We start from the raw sequence: 20,344 nt of genomic DNA on the forward strand, positions 1-20,344 counted from the left end.
GAAGACATTTACAAAGAAAAACAATTTTTTCTTTCTGTTATAGAATTTGAAAATAGCACCCACAGCACTAAGCACTCGTGGTGGCCCAGGATTTACACACTGTGTTTCACTAATGCTTCCTATGGTCTTGTATGGTTCTTGAATTATTATAATACTTTTCTGTGCCTGCCTGTTGCAGTTTGATGCTGCTGGAGAGGATAGTGGACCCTTGGGCCGACCTACCTAGGGAGACAGGGTAGGCCGGGAGGCGGAGCCACAAGCTAGAAGGGTTCACCCAGGAACCAGGGACCCCCCGGGAGGATCCCATAGGGTCCCGGGTCCTTGGGACTGGGAGCTGTTTGCAGAATGTCCAGAAGGCTGTGGTGGGGCGTAGGCCGGGACCGGAGCAGGCAGAGTGAATAGGAAGTCCAAGGTACCCGGAAGGCTGGTGGCCGGCTGCGCAGAGCCGAGGGCCGGCTGAAGGCAGGGCAGCAGGCGGCTGCGGAGTCTGTAGCAAACCGGAGTCAGAGGCAGGCAGTGGGCTGAAGCGGGGTCAGAAGCAAACCGGAGTCTGAAGCAGGCTGCAGGCTGAAGCGGAGTCAGAAGCAAACCGGAGTCAGAGGCAGGCAGCGAGCTGAAGCGGAGTCAGAAGCAAACCGGAGTCAGAAGCAGGCAACGTGGAGATCAACAGGAACGCAACTGGAAGCAACTAAGAAGTTGTGAACCTCGTTGCAAGGCGTTCAGAGAGAGTCTGAACGCCGGTTATATCGGGAATCGGGCGTGACCGGACTTCCGGGAGCTGGACGCTCAAGACGGACGTCCTCGCGCGTGCGCGCGAGACCGGAGGGAAGCAGGCCCGTAATGGTGGCCGCCACGTGGAGTGAGAGAAGCCCCCGGGGTCCGTAGTGGGCGGAATGCGGCGACTACTGAAGCAGAGGTAGGCGGGCCTGAGCCCTAACAGAAGGGAAGCGGTCGGGACCGCAACAGTACCCCACCTTTACGGCCCCTCTTGAGAGGACCGGGTTTCTCCGGATGGTCACAGTGGAACTGTTGCAATAGGAATTTGTCCAGGATGTTACGGCTGGGCTCCCAGGTGTTGTCCTCGTCGCCGCAACCTTCCCATGCGAGAAGATATTCCCACCTTCGGTTGTAGAATCGAACATCTAGGACCTCGCGTACTTGGTAAGTAGGATCATCATCGATGGAAGTGGGTGATGGATCCGGAGGTCTTCGGTGGTAGTGAGAAAGAACTACGGGTTTTAGCAGGGATACGTGGAAAACATTGTGGACTCGAAGAGAGGACGGCAACCTCAGCCGATATGAGACCGAGCCCACGCTCTCGGCGATCCGGAATGGCCCACAGAACCTGGGTGCAAATCTCCGTGATGGGAGGCGGAGACGAATGTTTTTTGTGCTGAGCCAAACCTGGTCTCCTGGCTGATAGATGGGAGCCGGTCGTCGGTGGCGATCAGCCGTTTGTTTGGCGGAAGAGGCTGAGCGGGTCAATTTGTTCTGGGTTTTCTGCCACAGGGTCTGTAGCTGTTGAGCCGTTAACTGGGCGGCTGGAGAAGCACTGGGTGTAGCGCTGGGAAGCGTAGGTCTCAGCTGTTTCCCGTATACTAGCTGGAAAGGTGAGAGCCCGGTGGCGGCATGAGCTTGGTTGTTATAGGCAAACTCGACCCAGGGCAGCAGTTCAGACCAGTTGTCTTGCCTGTCATTGGTGAAGGCTCAAAGGTAGGTTTTCAGGGACCGATTCATCTTTTCGGACTGCCCATTACTCTGCGGGTGGAAAGCCGTAGAAAAGCTGAGCTGCACTTTGAAGCATTTACAGAGAGCCCTCCAGTAACGTGCGACGAATTGTGGCCCACGGTCGGAAACTATGTCTTGCGGGAGGCCGTGCAGCCGGAATATATGCTGGGCGAAGAGGAGAGCTAGTTCGGGTGCAGAGGGTAACTTAGTCAATGGAACAAGGTGCACCATCTTGGAGAAACGGTTGACGGTGACCCAGATAACCGTCTGACCGCGAGACGGAGGCAAGTCAACCATAAAGTCTGTAGCGAGATGGGTCCAGGGCTCTGTGGGAACTGGCAGAGGCTGTAGAAGACTGCATGGGGGTCCAGGACTGGGCTTTTGTCGAGCACAGGTGGGGCAAGAACTTACATAGACGCGAACATCCTGTCGAATGTTGGGCCACCAGTAATAACGATTAAGGAGCTCCAATGTTCTCTCTCGTCCTGCGTGCCCTTCAGTGAGGGAGTCATGGGCCCAGCGCAATGTCTTTAGACGATCTCGTCGGGGAACCACGGTCCTACCCTGGGAGAGGACCGTCAGGGCGGACAGGCAAACCTTACTAGGGTCTAGGATGTACTGTGGAGGCTCTTGGTCTTCTTCGGATAGGGAGGTCCATGAAAGAGCATCAGCTTGGAGATTCTTGGCCGCCGGCTGGTATTGTAGGATAAAGTCAAAGCGGCTAAAGAACATGGCCCACCGGGCTTGGCGGGGGTTTAACCGTTGGGCCTGGGACAAAAACTCTAAGTTTTTGTGGTCCGTATATACGGTGGTTGTGTGTCTTGCGCCCTCGAGCCATTGTCTCCATTCTTCAAACTCGAGCTTGATTGCCAACAACTCTTTGTCGCTGATGGAGTAATTCGCCTTGGCAGGGGAAAACTTCCTGAAGAAGTAGGAGCAAGGCAATAACTGTCCAGAATCGGAGTGTTGACTGAGGACTGCCCCGACGGCTATGCTGGAGGCATCGACCTCGACGATGAAAGGTTTTGCCGGATCCGGATGGTGGAGACAGGTGTCCGTGAGGAATGCCTCCTTCAAGTCGGTGAAGGCTGCGACCGCAGCGTCAGGCCAGTTCTTGGCGTCGGCTCCCTTGCGGGTCAGGGCAGTAAGGGGAGCGACCCGATGCGAGTATTGTGGAATAAAATGTCTATAAAAGTTAGCGAACCCCAGGAATCTTTGGAGAGCCTTGAGACCCTGGGGTTGGGGCCATCTAGTTATGGCTGAGACTTTTTCGGGGTCCATCCAGAAGCCTGTGGAAGAAATGATGTATCCCAGGAAGGGCAGGGCCTCAGCTTCAAAGACACATTTTTCAAGCTTGGCATAGAAATGATTGTCTCAGAGAGCCTGCAGAACTTGTGTGACGTGGTGGCGGTGAGTATCCAGATCCCTGGAGAAGATAAGCACGTCATCAAGATAGACAATAACATGAAAGTGGAGCATGTCGCGTAGGACCTCGTTCATGAGATTCTGGAAGACGGCCGGGGCGTTGCAGAGTCCAAAGGGCATTACTAGGTACTCGTAATGCCCATCCTTGGTATTAAAGGCCGTCTTCCACTCATCCCCTGGGCGAATATGGACGAGGTTATAGGCCCCTCGGAGGTCTAACTTGGTGAAGTAGCGTGCTCCCTGAAGGCGATCCAAAAGCTCAGGAATCAGGGGAAGCGGATAACGATCCCGCTTGGTGATGGCATTCAAGCCACGATAGTTTATACATGGACGGAGGGAGCCGTCCTTGGCTACATAGAAGAAGCCGGCTCCAGCGGGAGAACAAGAGGGGTGAATGAAGCCTTTGGCAAGCTTCTCAGTCACGTACTGAGACATGGCAGCAGTCTCTGGCAAGGACAAAGGATACACCCAGCCACGGGGAGGCGTGGTGCCTGGTAGCAAGTCAATCGGGCAATCAAAAGGCCGGTGTTGTCGAAGAATTTCAGCCATCTCCTTGGAGAAGACGTCGGCGAACTCCCGGTATGGCTCGGGCAGAAGGAGGGACGAGCAGAGGTGCAAGGTTTTCGGTGGACGTGGAAGGTGTAAACAATGCTCAAAACAAAAGGGACTCCATTGGGTTAGCTGAAAGGTATCCCATTGAATAACGGGTGAATGCCGTCGTAACCACGGAAGTCCAAGGACCAGGGGGTGCACAGCTCGTTCCAAAACTAGCAGGGAGATTTCTTCCGAATGGAACAGCCCTGTCTGGAGAGTCAAGGGGGCCGTGGAGCAGGTGATGGTTCCAGGGAGCAGCGTGCCCCGGATGGAGGAAATACGCAGTGGAGGAACCTTTCACAGCGTGGGAAGAGACAGCTGGTTCACCAGATCGGCAACAATGAAATTCCCCTCGGCACCAGAGTCAATGAAAGCCCGGATCTGGAGTTCCCCACCAGGGAATTTAAGAGTCACTGGTAAAGTGCATTGAGGAGCTGATCATGCAAAGCCTAGGTGTAGCTCCTCGGTATAACCTAGGCACGATCGTTTCCCGGACGTTCCGGGCAATTGGCGAGGAAGTGTCCCTTGCCTCCGCAGTAGAGACAGAGGCACTGCGAGCGGCGCCTCCTCCTTTCTTCGGGAGTTAGTGGAGATCTGCCCAACTGCATGGGTTCTCCACTGTTGGCAGAGGCAGGAAGTCCCTTGGGTGCCAGGGTTCTGGTGGCAGCAGACGACAGTGGTGGGGTTTTACGGTAGGAACGAGTCTCCTTATCCCGCTGCTGAAGGCGGCGATCCACCCTGCCGGCGATGTCAATTAAGTCATTTAAGTCCTCCGGGAGATCTCGGCCTGCTAACTCATCCTTGATGCGGCTGGCAAGCCCCTCCAGGAAGATCCCCCTAAGGCAATCATCCCGCCAGCCAACTTCCATGGCCAGTGTGCGAAAGTCTATAGTGTAATCTGCCACCGAGCGTGTCCCTTGCCTGAGGTGCAAGAGCTCCGAGGCCGCGGTGGTCTGGCGTGCAGGATCATCAAAAGCGAGGCGAAAGTTGCGAACGAATTCCTGCAGATTCTGTAACAAGGTGTCCTGACGCTCCCACATGGGAGAAGCCCAGTCAAGTGCTTTACCATCCAGTAGCGAAAATATATAAGAACATAAGAACATAAGAAAATGCCATACTGGGTCAGACCAAGGGTCCATCAAGCCCAGCATCCTGTTTCCAACAGTGGCCAATCCAGGCCATAAGAACCTGGCAAGTACCCAAAAACTAAGTCTATTCCATGTAACCATTGCTAATGGCAGTGGCTATTCTCTAATCTAAGTGAACTTAATAACCTTTATCTCTGAAGCCGCCATCATGGAAGCGAGTCGCGTGCAACCCATCAAGCTGGCGCGAGTCACCAAGGTGCTGGGCAGGACTGGCTCCCAGGGCCAGTGCACCCAGGTACGCGTAGAGTTCATGGATGACAGTAACCGATCGATTATCCGGAATGTGAAGGGCCCTGTGCGTGAGGGGGATGTCCTGACACTGCTGGAATCAGAGCGTGAGGCCAGAAGGTTACGCTGAGCTGATTGGCTTCTTTGGATTTTCATAGGGTGCCCAGATGGAAAATGGACTATGGAATTTTTACACCCAGAGCCTGCTTTCTACCAACTCTATAAACCATGCAGATGTGCAATAAATAGTTTTTACGCTCATTTATTTTTTGCATTCTTCAAATAAACAATTGTTCAGGCCAATGACAAACCATTTTCATTTCAAATAGGTCCATGTTCAAATAGCTGACGTGTGCATACATTTTCTGCATCAGGTATACAGCAGGCTATGCTTGCCCCAGCCTTACCTCAGCATCTGCCCTGAATATGTACATACCTTTTACAGATCAATGTTAGGACAACTTATGAAAGTTCTCTTTTAATAGTTTATGAAAAAAGTTTTAAAAGTTAAAAAAAAAAAAAAAAGTTTTAAAAGTTTTAAAAGTTTATGAAAGTTCTCTTTTAATATTTTTCCTGTATACTTGTGTTAATGTATTCTGCCTTGAGGCGACTGTTTTAATGTATTTCCGCCCTGGAGGCGACTGTTCAGTTCCTTGTAAACCGGTGCGATATGTATTCTTTACAGGAACATCGGTATATAAAAATTAAAAATAAATAAATAAATAATAGCAGGTAATGGACTTCTCCTCCAAGAACTTATCCAATCCTTTTTTAAACACAGCTATACTAACTGCATGAACCACATTCTCTGGCAACAAATTCCAGAGTTTAATTGTGCGTTGAGTAAAAAAGAACTTTCTCAGATTAGTTTTAAATGTGCCCCATGCTAACTTCATGGAGTGCCCCCTAGTCTTTCTACTATCCGAAAGAGTAAATAACAGATTCACATCTACCCGTTCTAGACCTCTCATGATTTTAAACACCTCTATCATATCCCCCCTCAGTCGTCTCTTCTCCAAGCTGAAAAGTCCTAACCTCTTTAGTCTTTCTTCATAGGGGAGCTGTTCCATTCCCCTTATCATTTTGGTAGCCCTTCTCTGTACCTTCTCCATCGCAATTATATCTTTTTTGAGATGCGGCGACCAGAATTGTACACAGTATTCAAGGTGTGGTCTCACCATGGAGCGATACAGAGGCATTATGACATTTTCTGTTTTATTCACCATTCCTTTTCTAATAATTCCCAACATTCTGTTTGCTTTTTTGACTGCCGCAGCACACTGAGCCGATGATTTCAATGTGTTATCCACTATGACACCTAGATCTCTTTCTTGGGTTGTAGCACCTAATATGGAACCCAACATCGTGTAATTATAGCATGGGTTATTTTTCCCTATATGCATCACCTTGCACTTATCCACATTAAATTTCATCTGCCATTTGGATACCCAATTTTCCAGTCTCACAAGGTCTTCCTGCAATTTATCACAATCTGCTTGTGATTTAACTACTCTGAACAATTTTGTGTCATCTGCAAATTTGATTATCTCACTCGTCGTATTCCTTTCCAGATCATTTATAAATATATTGAACAGTAAGGGTCCCAATACAGATCCCTGAGGCACTCCACTGTCCACTCCCTTCCACTGAGAAAATTGCCCATTTAATCCTACTCTCTGTTTCCTGTCTTTTAGCCAGTTTGTAATCCACGAAAGGACATCGCCACCTATCCCATGACTTTTTACTTTTCCTAGAAGCCTCTCATTAGGAACTTTGCCAAACGCCTTCTGAAAATCCAAGTATACTATATCTACCGGTTCACCTTTATCCACATGTTTATTAACTCCTTCAAAAAAGTGAAGCAGATTTGTGAGGCAAGACTTGCCCTGGGTAAAGCCATGCTGACTTTGTTCCATTAAACCATGTCTTTCTATATGTTCTGTGATTTTAATGTTTAGAACACTTTCCACTATTTTTCCTGGTCTGAGGGGAATTGCGCAGGCAGAAGGGCAAAGCGCACGTAGCATTGATTCAAAAAGCCACGGCATGTCTTGATATCCCCGGCATAGCGGGTCGGTGTGGGTAACTGAGTCACTGATGCCGAACTGGGTACTGGAGCCGGAGGAGGGACCGAAGGCGGGTTCGGAGGAGCGGCCTCCAGGCGGGAGACCAGCTGTTCCACGGTAGCAGCAAGCGTGTCGATACAGTGCTGTTGCTGCTGGAGGCATTGTGCCATCCCCGGGATGGCCTGCAGGCTTGGGTCCTCCGCCGAGTCCATGGCCTTGCAAACTGTTGCAGTTTGATGCTGCTGGAGAGGATAATGGACCCTTGGGCCGACCTACCTAGGGAGACAGGGTAGGCTGGGAGGCGGAGCCACAAGCTAGAAGGGTTCACCCAGGAACCAGGGACCCCCCCCGGGAGGAGCCCGTAGGGTCCCGGGTCCTTGGGACTGGGAGCTGTTTACAGAATGTCCAGAGGCTGTGGTGGGGCGTAGGCCGGGACCGGAGCAGGCAGAGTGAATAGGAAGTCCAAGGTACCCGGAAGGCTGGTGGCCGGCTGCGCAGAGCTGAGGGCCAGCTGAAGGCAGGGCAGCAGGCGGCTGCGGAGTCTGTAGCAAACCGGAGTCAGAGGCAGGCAGTGGGCTGAAGCGGGGTCAGAAGCAAACCGGAGTCTGAAGCAGGCTGCAGGCTGAAGCGGAGTCAGAAGCAAACCGGAGTCAGAGGCAGGCTGCAGGCTGAAGCGGAGTCAGAAGCAAACCGGAGTCAGAGGCAGGCTGCAGGCTGAAGCGGAGTCAGAAGCAAACAGGAGTCAGAGGCAGGCTGCAGGCTGAAGCGGAGTCAGAAGCAAACCGGAGTCAGAGGCTGGCTGCAGGCTGAAGCGGAGTCAGAAGCAAACCGGAGTCAGAGGCAGGCTGCAGGCTGAAGCGGAGTCAGAAGCAAACCGGAGTCAGAGGCAGGCTGCAGGCTGAAGCGGAGTCAGAAGCAAACCGGAGTCAGAGGCAGGCTGCAGGCTGAAGCGGAGTCAGAGGCAAACCGGAGTCAGAGGCAGGCTGCAGGCTGAAGCGGAGTCAGAAGCAAACCGGAGTCAGAGGCAGGCTGCAGGTTGAAGCGGAGTCAGAAGCAAACCGGAGTCAGAGGCAGGCTGCAGGCTGAAGCGGAGTCAGAGGCAAACCGGAGTCAGAGGCAGGCTGCAGGCTGAAGCGGAGTCAGAAGCAAACCGGAGTCAGAGGCAGGCTGCAGGTTGAAGCGGAGTCAGAAGCAAACCGGAGTCAGAGGCAGGCTGTAGGCTGAAGCGGAGTCAGAAGCAAACCGGAGTCAGAGGCAGGCTGCAGGCTGAAGCGGAGTCAGAGGCAAACCGGAGTCAGAGGCAGGCTGCAGGCTGAAGCGGAGTCAGAAGCAAACCGGAGTCAGAGGCAGGCTGCAGGTTGAAGCGGAGTCAGAAGCAAACCGGAGTCAGAGGCAGGCTGCAGGCTGAAGCGGAGTCAGAGGCAAACCGGAGTCAGAGGCAGGCTGCAGGCTGAAGCGGAGTCAGAAGCAAACCGGAGTCAGAGGCAGGCTGCAGGTTGAAGCGGAGTCAGAAGCAAACCGGAGTCAGAGGCAGGCTGTAGGCTGAAGCGGAGTCAGAGGCAAACCGGAGTCAGAGGCAGGCAGCGAGCTGAAGCGGAGTCAGAAGCAAACTGGAGTCAGAGGCGGGCAGCGAGCTGAAGCGGAGTCAGAAGCAAACCGGAGTCAGAGGCAGGCAGCGAGCTGAAGCGGAGTCAGAAGCAAACCGGAGTCAGAGGCAGGCAGCGAGCCGAAGCGGAGTCAGAAGCAAACCGGAGTCAGAAGCAGGCAACGTGGAGATCAACAGGAACGCAACTGGAAGCAACTAAGAAGTTGTGAACCTCGTTGCAAGGCGTTGAGAGAGAGTCTGAACGCCGGTTATATCGGGAATCGGGCGTGACGTCAGCCGCGAGGGCGGGGCCGGGCTTCCTGGAGCTGGACACTCAAGACGGACGTCCTCGCGCGCGAGACTGGAGGGAAGCAGGCACGTAATGGCGGCCGCCACGTGGAGTGAGAGAAGCCCCCGGGGTCCGAAGCGGGCGAATGCGGCGACTACTGAAGTGGAGGTAGGCGGGCCTGAGCCCTAACAGAAGGGAAGCGGTCGGGACCGCAACACCTGCCTTCTCTTCAGTATTTTCAAATTGTTTTTAATTTGTAGAAGTGATACAGCCACAGTGTGAAACACCGCTGTGTTGGGCTTTCTTTCTCTTAATAACAATTGTATATTGTAAAATTAGCGTTTTTCCTGCTAGCCCAAAACAAATAAAGCTGGAGATGCATGTATTGAACAGTCATACGTTAGTGCCACATATTCCTTTGTTTTTAATATGATGCTCTTGGCAACACACATATAATACATTTTTATTGCATCAATTGATATAGTTATTGGATTGGATTTTTTTGAATTTGATTTGTTATTTAACACAGATGGGGCCATAAAAACATTTGTACTTCTGGGCTGAATCACAGTGACTAGCTTTTTTACAGTCTCTTTCCCCCAAGGCCTGACTCTTTTGTTGGTAGGGAAAGGGATTCTCCTTCTCGGCCTAGAGTGACAAGAGTGCCTTTAGAATTCTTTTCCCAAGGAAACAACGCACAATTAAGCTCTGGAATTCATTGCCAGAGGATGTGATTAGGGCAGTTAGTGTAGCCAGGTACAAAAACTTAGATTGTAAGCCCTCTGGGGATAGAAAAATACCTACAGTACCTGAATGTAAACCGGTGTGATATCTCAATTGAGATCGAATATCGGTATATAAAAAAATAATAAATAAATAAAATAAAATAAATAAATAAATAAAAATAGCCTGGTTTAAAAAAAGGTTTAGATAAATTCCTGAAGGAGAAGTCCATTAAATGCTATTAATGAAGCACCAGGCGCGAGCAAAAGTACGCGTATCTTATAAAATCCGGAGTCGGCGTGCGCAAAGGGGTGCACAAGGTGCCCACGCCGAGCCCTACGCATGCTGCCAGTTCCCCCGCACCTTCCCCTCCCTTCCCCTACCTAACCCACCCCCTCGGCCCTATCTAAACCGCCCTCTACCGTTGTCAGGTGCAACTCTGCGCACGCCACGGGCTGCTGGTGCGCCATCACCCGACCCGGGGGCTGGTCCAGAGGCCTCGACCGTGCCCCCGGGCCAGCGTCACGCCCCCGACACGCCTCACACCCCGCCCCTGAAATTTGCACCGCCCACCCGACACGCCCCGACACGCCCCCCTTTGCGAAGCCCCGGGACTTGCGCGCGCCGCCGAGCCTATGCAAAATAGGCTCGGCGCGCGCAAGGGGCTTTTTTAAGGGTTACGCGCATAACTTATGCTCGTAACCCTTTTAAAATCCGGCCCTTAGGGAATAGCCACTGCTTGTTGCTGGCATCAGTAGCATGGGTTCTATTTAATGTTTGGGTACTTGCCAGGTACTTGTGGCCTGGATTGGCCACTGTTGGAAGCAGGATGCTGGGCTTGATGGTCCCTTGGTCTGATTCAGTATGGCAGGTTCTTATGTTCTTATGTTCCCACTGTGAGTGCTGCAAATCAATGGCATAGCCAGAAGTCACACACACATATGGGTTAATTTTAAAAGGAGCGCACATGCACCCATAAACACACAAATTGGGCATGCAAGTAGAAATATGCTTAACTTTATATCGTGCATTCAAGTATATGTCTATCAATTAAAATATCCCTCCCGCATGTGAGAGCGAGAGAGAGAGTCTGACACTCTCTATATCTCCCATGTAAGAAGGGCACTTTCAACTCAGGGTGGGGTTTGTGGGGGGGTAGTGTTACAAGGGTTTACAGACGCTTGCACCCTAGACAGACCAATGTAACACCGCCCCTGCTGCAAATGCTCCCCGAGTAGAATGTGCTTTTCTCACAGTGGGAGACATATAGTGTCGGATTGTCAGGTGACATGGCCTTGCAGAATTCAGCACTTACAGCCTGGAATGTCCATGCCCCACCCCTTTTTCTGCCTCCTTATTCTTGATACGCTCACGGGCATATACAAGCTTATTTCCCAGCTTCTTACAATTTGCAGTGCTCAAACGCGGCCCACATATACACGTATGGGGCTGTTTTTGTGCAAGTAATGCTTTTTAAATCTACCTGATATGCTTTCTCGCATGCTTATACATGCCTTACACCTTTGTACTAGAAGGAACAGCTATAGATCCTGACACATAAACTACACATTAGCAAAACATCTCAGTCCTACATGCAAAACACAAACAGATCCCCCACCAAATACAGAACTGACCATAAATTATAAAGAGAAACACTGAGACAAACACTGAACTGGAAACCCCAAAGGAAAGGCTCTTCCTTCAGTATAACACCAAACAAATAAAAGCAATTGCATTTTTCCTGTATTGTAAAAAATAGAAATATTGAGATGCACATTTCATAAATCAAATTATTCCCACTTCCCATCCCAGAGAAGCAGACGCAATGGTAGTCTCAGTCTCTTACTCCTCCCAGTCCCCAGCACCCTCTCACCTTCGTCCCAAGTATTACTTTCCAGCCCACTCCAGTACTGAGAGGAGAGGATCACCTTGCTGGTAGCTGGAAAGAATCAGTAAGTACTGCTTGGAGAAATTTTTAAAACTTAAAAGCATTCTGGAGAAGTAAACTATTGGGGTATATAATTTAGTGTGTTTGTGTGTTTTGTTTAAAAATAGGAAATGTTTTGTTTTAAATAGGTAGTCGGAAAATCAAGCAACAAACAGAAGTTTGTGTCTTTTATTTTAAACAGGTAGTCACAAAGTCAGGCAACAAACTGTTGCGATCAGCGGTGGCCGATCCCCTAGATCAGTCGCACTTACCATCAGCGACAGCTGCGGCAGGGAACCGACAAACCAGCCCCTGCATCACAGCTGCTTCAAGGTTCGTCAGATTGCCGCCAGAGGCAGCACATGCAGGCCTCCTCGGCGCTCCCTGCACCACCATCATCGACAGCAGAAACAGCAGGAGGCTGGCAGCACTGCTCCTGCAGGGACGGCCTCTGTCAGACACAGGCGCTTGGCTCCTCCCCCCAGTTATAGGAGCCATGGCAGGAAGTCATTCTAAGCTCCCAGGAACCACTTCCTGTCCAGGACTATTTAAGGAGGCTTTTGAGGGTTCTACAGTGCCTTGCAATAAGTCCATTTTTTTTCTGCCCTGCTTGCCTGCCATTGATTCTGCTTCGGATATTGGACTTTGCCTTACCTGCCGCCTGCCTTTGACCCTGCTTCAGATATTGGACTTTGCCTTGCCTGTCGCCTGCCTTCGACCCTGGACTGTCTTGCTGTCTAAGACTATCAGGAGGTCAAGGCTGCCATACTCGATAGACTGGGACTAAGGAGTGTTGAAGTCTCCAGGACGGCTGTCTTGGCGACTTCCAAGTTCATTACGTGCCACAACATACCCTTCACGCGGCTGGAGCCACGCTGTTGCACCCGGCTCTGCCTGGAAGCCGCCCCTGCCATCACTTCGCAGCAGGAGCCGCGTTGCTAACTCCCTTGCGGCTGAGAATCCACTGACTGGCGGCCTCGAGTGGCCCAGAGGCCACCACCTTACCTTGGGCCCTCCGGGGAAAGAGGGCCTGCATCCCCAGGCTCTCCTGTGGCATGGAGCAGCTAGCAGTCCATCCTTCACGGCAGGGAACCCGCTGTCCATCCCAGGGTCTGCCCTGTGACCTGCTTCTCGTCCTGCAGCCTTCAGCGTCGCAGCTGGACTGCTGTCCAGAGTCCTGTACTGTTTCCTGCTTCCTCTTAGGGGGCGAGGCCGGCTCTTCCTTCCACATTTAAAGGAACAGTGAGGGAGGAGGTCCACCAGCGATGTCATCGAGGGAGTCTCCTCTTCTGCCTATAAAAAGGTCCAGCTTTCATTCCTTCCTTGCCTTCGCAAGGAGCCAGTCATCTTTAGGACTTCTCATCATCTGCTTCTCAAGGCACTTCGTTATATGTGGGATCCCGTGTCTTCGTGATGTCCTCACGCTACGTCTTCATCTTCATCATCTCAAGGCCTCCAGGTCTCGTCTTGATGTCTTCCTTTCTGGTTATCTTCGTCCTGGCAGCGCAAGTCTCCAAGAGTTTCCAGCTTCTTATTTTAACCTTCATCATAGAGGCATCCCCTTGAACCCTAAACTTTGCCTGGATCCTCGGAGTCTGCACCCTACCTTCATTTCACGAATGAACTCTATTTATACGATCCATTCCGGCGTGGCCCTGCCTGGCCTTTATCAGCTGTGCAGGGTGCATTTGCAACAGGCTTCATCGGAGTCTTCACTTCATCTCCTATCTTCTCTGTGTGGGGAACCACCAGCGTGGTCCGTGACCTGTCTTCATTGGCTGAGTATATGGGTGCGTGATGTGCAGTACCGACTCAGCTCTGCCAACTTGTGTGGGGAACCACTAGCGTGGTCCGCAACCAGCCTAACGCGGCTATGTAGGTCGCGCCGCCTGCATGGTCCGAGACTAGTCCGGCTAGGTTGTGTAGGGCGCGTGACATCCGGTACCAACCAAGTCTTCTTCAAGCAACTCATGGCCTTCCAGAGTTTCTTTATATACGTGACCAGAGTTTCTCTTCACTCCATGCATCCAGATTGTATTTCTTCATGTCGAAGTCTCATCTTACTTCATGTATCCAGAGTGATATTCCACTTCACATACCCTGGGTCTTGTCTTACTTCAAGTCTTCATCTTTGATGTCGTCATCCTCTGACCACTGTCCACCGTATCGCAGTTGCTGCTCCATGCGACAGGTCCGAAAGGGCTTGGAGTAGTCTGAGAACCACTCATGAGACCAACATTTCATTGTTTGGGTCTCTTTCTGCTGCGTACAATTGTGGCTGTGGTTGAGGTCATCTGTCTCCATCTTCAGCCCATGCTGGGGCACCTCTCACCTGCCTTGGTGCTTGCCGGAGCTCCTCTGCGGCTGTATTGGGGCCCAGGGGCACACGAAAACATCAGAGATCAACCGCTACCCACATTTCCACAACAGCTGAAGGAAAGGATAGTGAACTATCTACAATCTGGTGGGTTGCTGGACCTGAGATAGCACAGATTCACCAGGGAAAAGTCCTGTTAGACAAATCTGATGATTTTATTTTGATTGGGTGACTGGAGAATTGGATTGATGTGATGTACTTGGATTTCAGAAAAGCTTTTGATATGGTTCCACACAAGAGGCTTGTGAATAAAATGAGAAGTTTGGGAGTGAGCACCAAGGTGGTGGCATGGATAACAAACTGGTTTCCTGATTGGAGACAGCGTGTAATGATAAATGGAACCTACTCTGAAGAGACGTCACTGTTAAATGGATTGATGTTGGGACCAGTTCTGTTCAATATTTTTGTGAGTGACATGGTGAAAGAGATAAAAGGTAAAGTTTGTCTATTTGTGGACAATACCAAAATCTGAAACAGAGTGGATAGGCCTGAAAATAAGAACATAAGAAATTGCCATGCTGGGTCAGACCAAGGGTCCAGCATCCTGTTTCCAACAGAGGCCAAACCAGGCCACAAGAACCTGGCAATTACCCAAACACCAAGAAGATCCCATGCTACTGATGCCAGTAATAGCAGAGGCCATTCCCTAAGTCAACTTGATTAATAGCAGTTAATGGATTTCTCCTCCAAGAACTGAAGGAGTAGAGAGAATGAGATGTGATTTAAGGAAGCTTGAACAGTGGTCTAAGATATGGCAGCTGGGATTCAATGTCAATAAGTGCAGAGTCATGCGTCTGGGGTGTGGTAATCCAAAAGAGCTATATGTGATGGGGCATTAAAGACTGATATGCATGGGGTAATAGTGTCTGATGAGCTGAAGATGGGGAAGCAATATGACAAAGTGATAGCTAAACCAAAAGAATGCTGGACTGCATAGAGAGAGGAATAACCAATAAGAAAAAGGAGGTGATAATCAATTTATACAGGTCCTTGGTGAGGTCTCACCTAGAGTACTGTGTTCAGTTTTGGAGTCCATATCTCAAAAGTGACAGAGACAGGATGGAGGCGGTCTAGAGAAGGGTGAGCAAAATGGTGTGGGGTCAGCATTGGAAGTCCCTTGAGGAGAGGCTGAAGGATATGAATTTGTACACCCTGAAAGAGAGGATTTGCAGGGGAGATATGATACAGACCTTCAGATACCTGAAAGGTTTTAATGATGCACGAATTTTGAACCTTTTCTGTTCAAAACAAAGCAATAGAACTAGGGGTTACAATTGAAAATCCAGGGGGGATGACTCAGAACCAACATGAGGAAATCTTTCTTCCCGGAGAGGGTGGTGGATGCCTGGAATGCTCTTCCGGAGGAAGTGGTGAAGACAAAAACAGTCAAAGAATTCAAAGGGGCGTGGGATAAACACTGTGGATCCCTGAAGGCTAGAGGATGGACATGAGAAAAGCGCATAGGGTGGTAACTTGCTGATGTGGCAGTTGCTACCCTTAGCAGAAGGCAAAGAAATTACTACCCTTTACCAATAAGCCTCGATGCTTTGTGTGCAACTGCAAGACTGCTCCCTGCTTAGACAGCAGAGATGAAAAAGAGGACTTGGATTCAGATGACAACCTAGGGCCCCGACTTCTACAGTCTGGGATACTGGAAAAAGCTTAGGGCCTCTTCTATGGCTAAGTACATAAGCAAAGCACATCCAGCAGCACTGTCTGAATTTTCATGAAAGCTCATCAACCAGCGAAAAATAGTGCTAGCCGCAATTTTATGGGTTATCACATGGAGCTTGCTGGGCAGTCTGGATCGATCATTTGGTCTTTTTCTGCCATCATTTCTGTTTCTATTTGTAAATGTTAAGAGGGGAAAAGTAGACTGACTGGGGAGAGGGGTTTGGAAGTTGCTGTTTGTAAGAGGTATGTGTGTGCTTTACACTTGCTTCTTACATTACGGAAGTGAAGTTGCACCTGTCTGCGTGAACTGGGAGCGGTGTTGTCGAGCTGGTGTTAGCAAGCACACATAAGTATCCGCCCTCGGCGACAGTTAAGTTCTTTGTAAACCGGTGCGATGTGTATACTATACAGGAACATCGGTATATAAAAGTAATAAATAAATAAATAAGTAAATATTTTCGTAAGCTGTGTATGCACATTCTTTCTCAAATACTTGCCTCTTTGTATAACTCAGGTTTATTTCAGGCATAAAATATATGTGCATAAATATATGAAAAGGGTACAGAATGTATGCATGCTTCTGCATTACAAATATACATGCATACAGTTGAAGTAGAAGTGCGTGGCGTTATATAAGCTGTGCAGTTTATAAAATCCTAGCAGAAACTTACATGTGATCACTGCTCTCTCTGACTTTCCCTATCTCTCTCATCTCCAGTTTTGTTTTTTTCTACTTTCTTACCCCCTTGAAGATCAGTTCAGTGACTGAATTACTGTCCTTGTATTCAAGTAATGTTCATCTAATCCTCTTATTCCCACAGGTTTCCTTTTGGATTTCTGGGTTACTTTTCAACAGAAGTGGATTTTCCTGACTAAAGTGCTTCATGAGATGAAGATCTCTTTGCCTCATCCAGAACTAGTGAGTTTTATGCTTGCCACTTATCTTTAGTTCTGTTCTCCAGTGACAAGCAGGATAATAGCCATACAGGGGGTGACCAATGTATGGAGTATCCTTACAGCTTTGCCCAACATGCGCAGGAGATCCTGCGCTGCCTCTGTCTCGCACACTACCTTAAGTCTTTTCTCATTCATGAATGAGTTGCTTTAAATTTTGATTTGTAATTTTTTACAAGAAGGTCGGTATATAAAAATCCTAAATAAATAAATAGTAAATCCCCTGAATACATGGTTCTGTCTGCCAGGCCCTCTTCTCTTCTTAGATACTAGGGGGTCATTTTCAAAAGGATTTACACACATAAAGGAGGCATATATTGTGGCAATTTTCAAAAGTCCATTTATGCACCAAGAGGTGAATTTTCAAAGGTGTTCCACATGTAAATACAACATGCTATTGTTGTTGCGGTCCTGCCCGCGAGGAGCGTGGGCAGGCTCCTTACCTCTCGCGGCCAGTCGGGCTGTGGACGCCTCTACCTTCGCGGCAAGCATGCCACCGTCGCCGGGCTCTTCCCCAGCTGCCTCCAGTCTTGCGCGGCAGGGTTGGGCCGACGAGGGCTCTCCTTTGTGGCTGGGACCTCCCCTGCCGTCCCGGATCTTCCCCGACGCTCTGCATCGCTCCCGGGGTCTTCAGCCGGCAGGGAGGCCATCCCTGCCGGAGCCTGCAGCCACCTTCAGCTCCCTGCTCTTCCCGCAGCCAGCCCTTCTTCTCTTCCTGTCCTTCCAGCTTCAGCCTTCGCGACATGGAGCCGCTCCTGCAGCCTTCCAGCCTTCAGCTCCATGGCAGGGCTGCTCCGCTACCTGCCTTGCGTCCTCGGGCCCTCCGCGTGGCCAAGGACGCCACCAGCGGATCCTGCTTCTCTTCTCTCCAGCTTCCTTAGGCGCGGGCACGCGCCTCTTGTCTGTTTTTCAATGGACAGCCAGGTGTGGCCCTCTACTGACCCCTCCCTGGGTGTTGTCCTCTTCAGCCCTACAAAAGGGCTCGGCGTCCATTCCAGCTTTGCCTTTGCAGGGAGTTGGTCACTCCTGGGATCCTGCTGTCCTTCACTCCAGGATTCGTCCCTGTTCCAGCACTTCTTCAAGGTCCTGTGTTTCCTGTTCTTCGTTGGAGCTCCTCGTCTTATCTTATTGTCTACGTTCCAGTTCTGATGTTCACCTGCTGTTCCAGATGTCCGTGTTCCAGCCCTAAGGTCTGTCTCCCGATCCAGTATCTGTGTTCCAGTCCAGATGTTTGTTCCTGATGTTCGTGACCCAGCTCTGATATTGCTTCTCCTGATCCTGAAGTCCGCGATCCTGTCTTGCTTTCCTGAACCGCTGGTTCCTCGTTCCTGAGTCTTCTGTACGCTTGGTATGCCGCGGCAAGCCATGTCATGGTCCGCGACCAGCCCCACGGGTGGGCTGAGTAGGGTGCTTCATGATGCAAGCCTTGTTCCTTGTTCCTGAGTCTTCTGAAAGCCTAGTACCTCGTTCCTTCCTGCGCTGGTCCCGCTCCCACAGTTGTAGGACAGGGTGGTCCGTGACCAGACCAGTAGTACTGGCTGATTAGGGCGCCCTGAGAGATCATGCCACTGTCCATATACCCCGTAGTCTCGTCTGTGCATCCAAGTACCTGGTTCCTGAGTCTACGTCTGTACCTGAGTCTACTTCTGTGCATCCAAGTACCTCGTCCCTGAGTCTCGACTGAATCTCCATGTTCCGGTCTTCGCTGCCCTGAACTCCATCCGGCCTGCCGCTTCTTGCCGTACCATGCGGCAGGTCCGAAAGGGCTTGGAACGGTCGGAGGACTGTTCATAAGACCATCATTGCGTTGTTGGTCTTCTGAAGCGTGCAGGTCCGGAAGAGGGTCAGAATCTCCAGTCTTCAGTCCAGCCTCGCTCCTGTCCAGCCCATGCTCGGGCATGCCTCGCCTACTGCGGCACGTATTCGGAGTTTCTCTGGGGTCAAGCCATGGCCCAAGAACACACATCTCTTGGTAAGGGGGACCACTCTCCTAGCGCTCCTCATCAATTGTAGCAATTTTCAAAAGCCATTCCTGTTCATACCCCAGATTAGTCCAAACAAGTGAATTTTGCATCCCTACCAGAAAGAAGATCGAGGCAGAGAACAAAAACTTTGAGGCACTGCTACATAACCAAGAATGCCACATGCAGTCCCTCAGTATTTCTCTGTCTCCAGCAGATGCTAGAGGTACAAAACTGCAGTCTGGTTAGAGTAATTAAAAAAAAAATTAGAGACGAATGATCTTCTGGAGCTCCCTGAGGTGTTAAGGACCTTTGTGGATCATCCCTCAGGTGGAGCCGTGCGAGTGAGGGGTTGGTGATCCCTGGACTGCTCTTGCTCGCATCATCCCAGGGGTCCTGGCTGTTATGTGTGCCGTCCACTGCAGACCCGCGGCATGGCCCCCTCACCTTTCCACAAGGACTCCAGCCTCTGGTTCCTCCTCGCTAGCGGTGATGGGCCACCAACTTCGACCTCGGGCCTCCCCCGGTACCTCTGGTTCTGCCACAGTTCTCAGGGTTCCTGGTATGTATGTATGTATGTATGTATGTATGTATTTATTTATTTATTTATTTAGTGATTTTTATATACCGCGGCACGTAAAGATATACATCACCTCAGTTTACAGTAAACAATAAATTAGCAACAGGCTTTACATACAACAGGCTTTACAGGAAGTAAAAAATGAGAGCAACAGGCTTTACATAAATAACGGATTTCAGGAGTGCCTAATATAACTCCTTTAACTATTAAGAACAAATGCATATTCTAATTCAATAACAAAGCAGGAGAGATAATAAGCAATTAACCTGCTACAGGCCTATTCCATTAGTTAATGTCAATTCACAAATATTGCAAATAGGGATAGCAGGCGTGAAGGGAGAACAGAGAAATTAGCAGATTGAAATAAACATAGGGGAGAGAAAAGGAACAGGGAGCTAGTGAAAAGTAAACAAGAAAACGGCATTTCATGGTACTGCTGCTACAGCTCATTGGGCCTCTCTGCGTGGCCTGAGGAGAGACGCCACTACCCGTGCTGCACACCTCCCTAGGCGCGCACGCGTGCATCGCTGATCCTTATGTAGGGACTGTGGCGGAATGACGTCAACCTCTTCATAGTATTTAAGCTCATGCCCCGCTCCATAGTGTTGCCTTTGCAACAGGTCTTCTCGCTGCTCGAGTACCCGTTGCTACTACAAGATTCATCTCTACTCTACGTTCCTGATCCTCGTTGTTCCTGGGGATATGATAGAGGTCTTTAAAATCATGAGAGGTTTTGAACGAGTAGATGTGAATCAGTTATTTACTCTTTCAGATAATAGAAGAACTAGAGGGCACTCCATGTAGTTAGCAAGTAGCACATTTAAGACTAATCGGAGACAATTCTTTTTCACTCAACGCACTATTAAGCTCTGGAATTTGTTGCCAGAGGATGTGGTTAGTGCAGAGTAGCTGGGTTCATCCATTGTACCTGAAGATTGGAGGGTGGCCATTGTAACCCCAATATTTAAAAAAGGCTCCAGGGGCGATCCAGGTAACTATAGACCAGTGAGCCTGACTTCAATGCCGGGAAAAATAGTGGAAACTATTCTCAAGATCAAAATCGTAGAGCATATAGAAAGACATGA

The 20,344-nt window shown here is 50.1% G+C and overlaps 2 protein-coding genes across 2 annotated transcripts in view; both read left to right on the top strand.

Moving 5' to 3' along the window:
- Positions 1-20,344, top strand: part of DNHD1 (dynein heavy chain domain 1) — a 792,986-nt gene that overhangs the window by 364,929 nt on the left and 407,713 nt on the right. The window contains exon 21 of the mRNA XM_029601740.1: positions 16,586-16,683. Within this exon, the coding sequence (XP_029457600.1) occupies positions 16,586-16,683 (98 nt within the window). The remainder of the gene's footprint in view (positions 1-16,585; positions 16,684-20,344) is intronic.
- On the top strand, positions 5,032-5,426 carry LOC115091733 (40S ribosomal protein S28). The gene has a single exon (XM_029601896.1). The coding sequence runs from the start codon at positions 5,044-5,046 to the stop codon at positions 5,251-5,253; it is 210 nt and encodes a 69-aa protein (XP_029457756.1). The 5' UTR covers positions 5,032-5,043; the 3' UTR covers positions 5,254-5,426.

This window comes from Rhinatrema bivittatum, chromosome 5 (genome assembly GCF_901001135.1).
Source record: "Rhinatrema bivittatum chromosome 5, aRhiBiv1.1, whole genome shotgun sequence".
NCBI lineage: Eukaryota > Metazoa > Chordata > Amphibia > Gymnophiona > Rhinatrematidae > Rhinatrema > Rhinatrema bivittatum.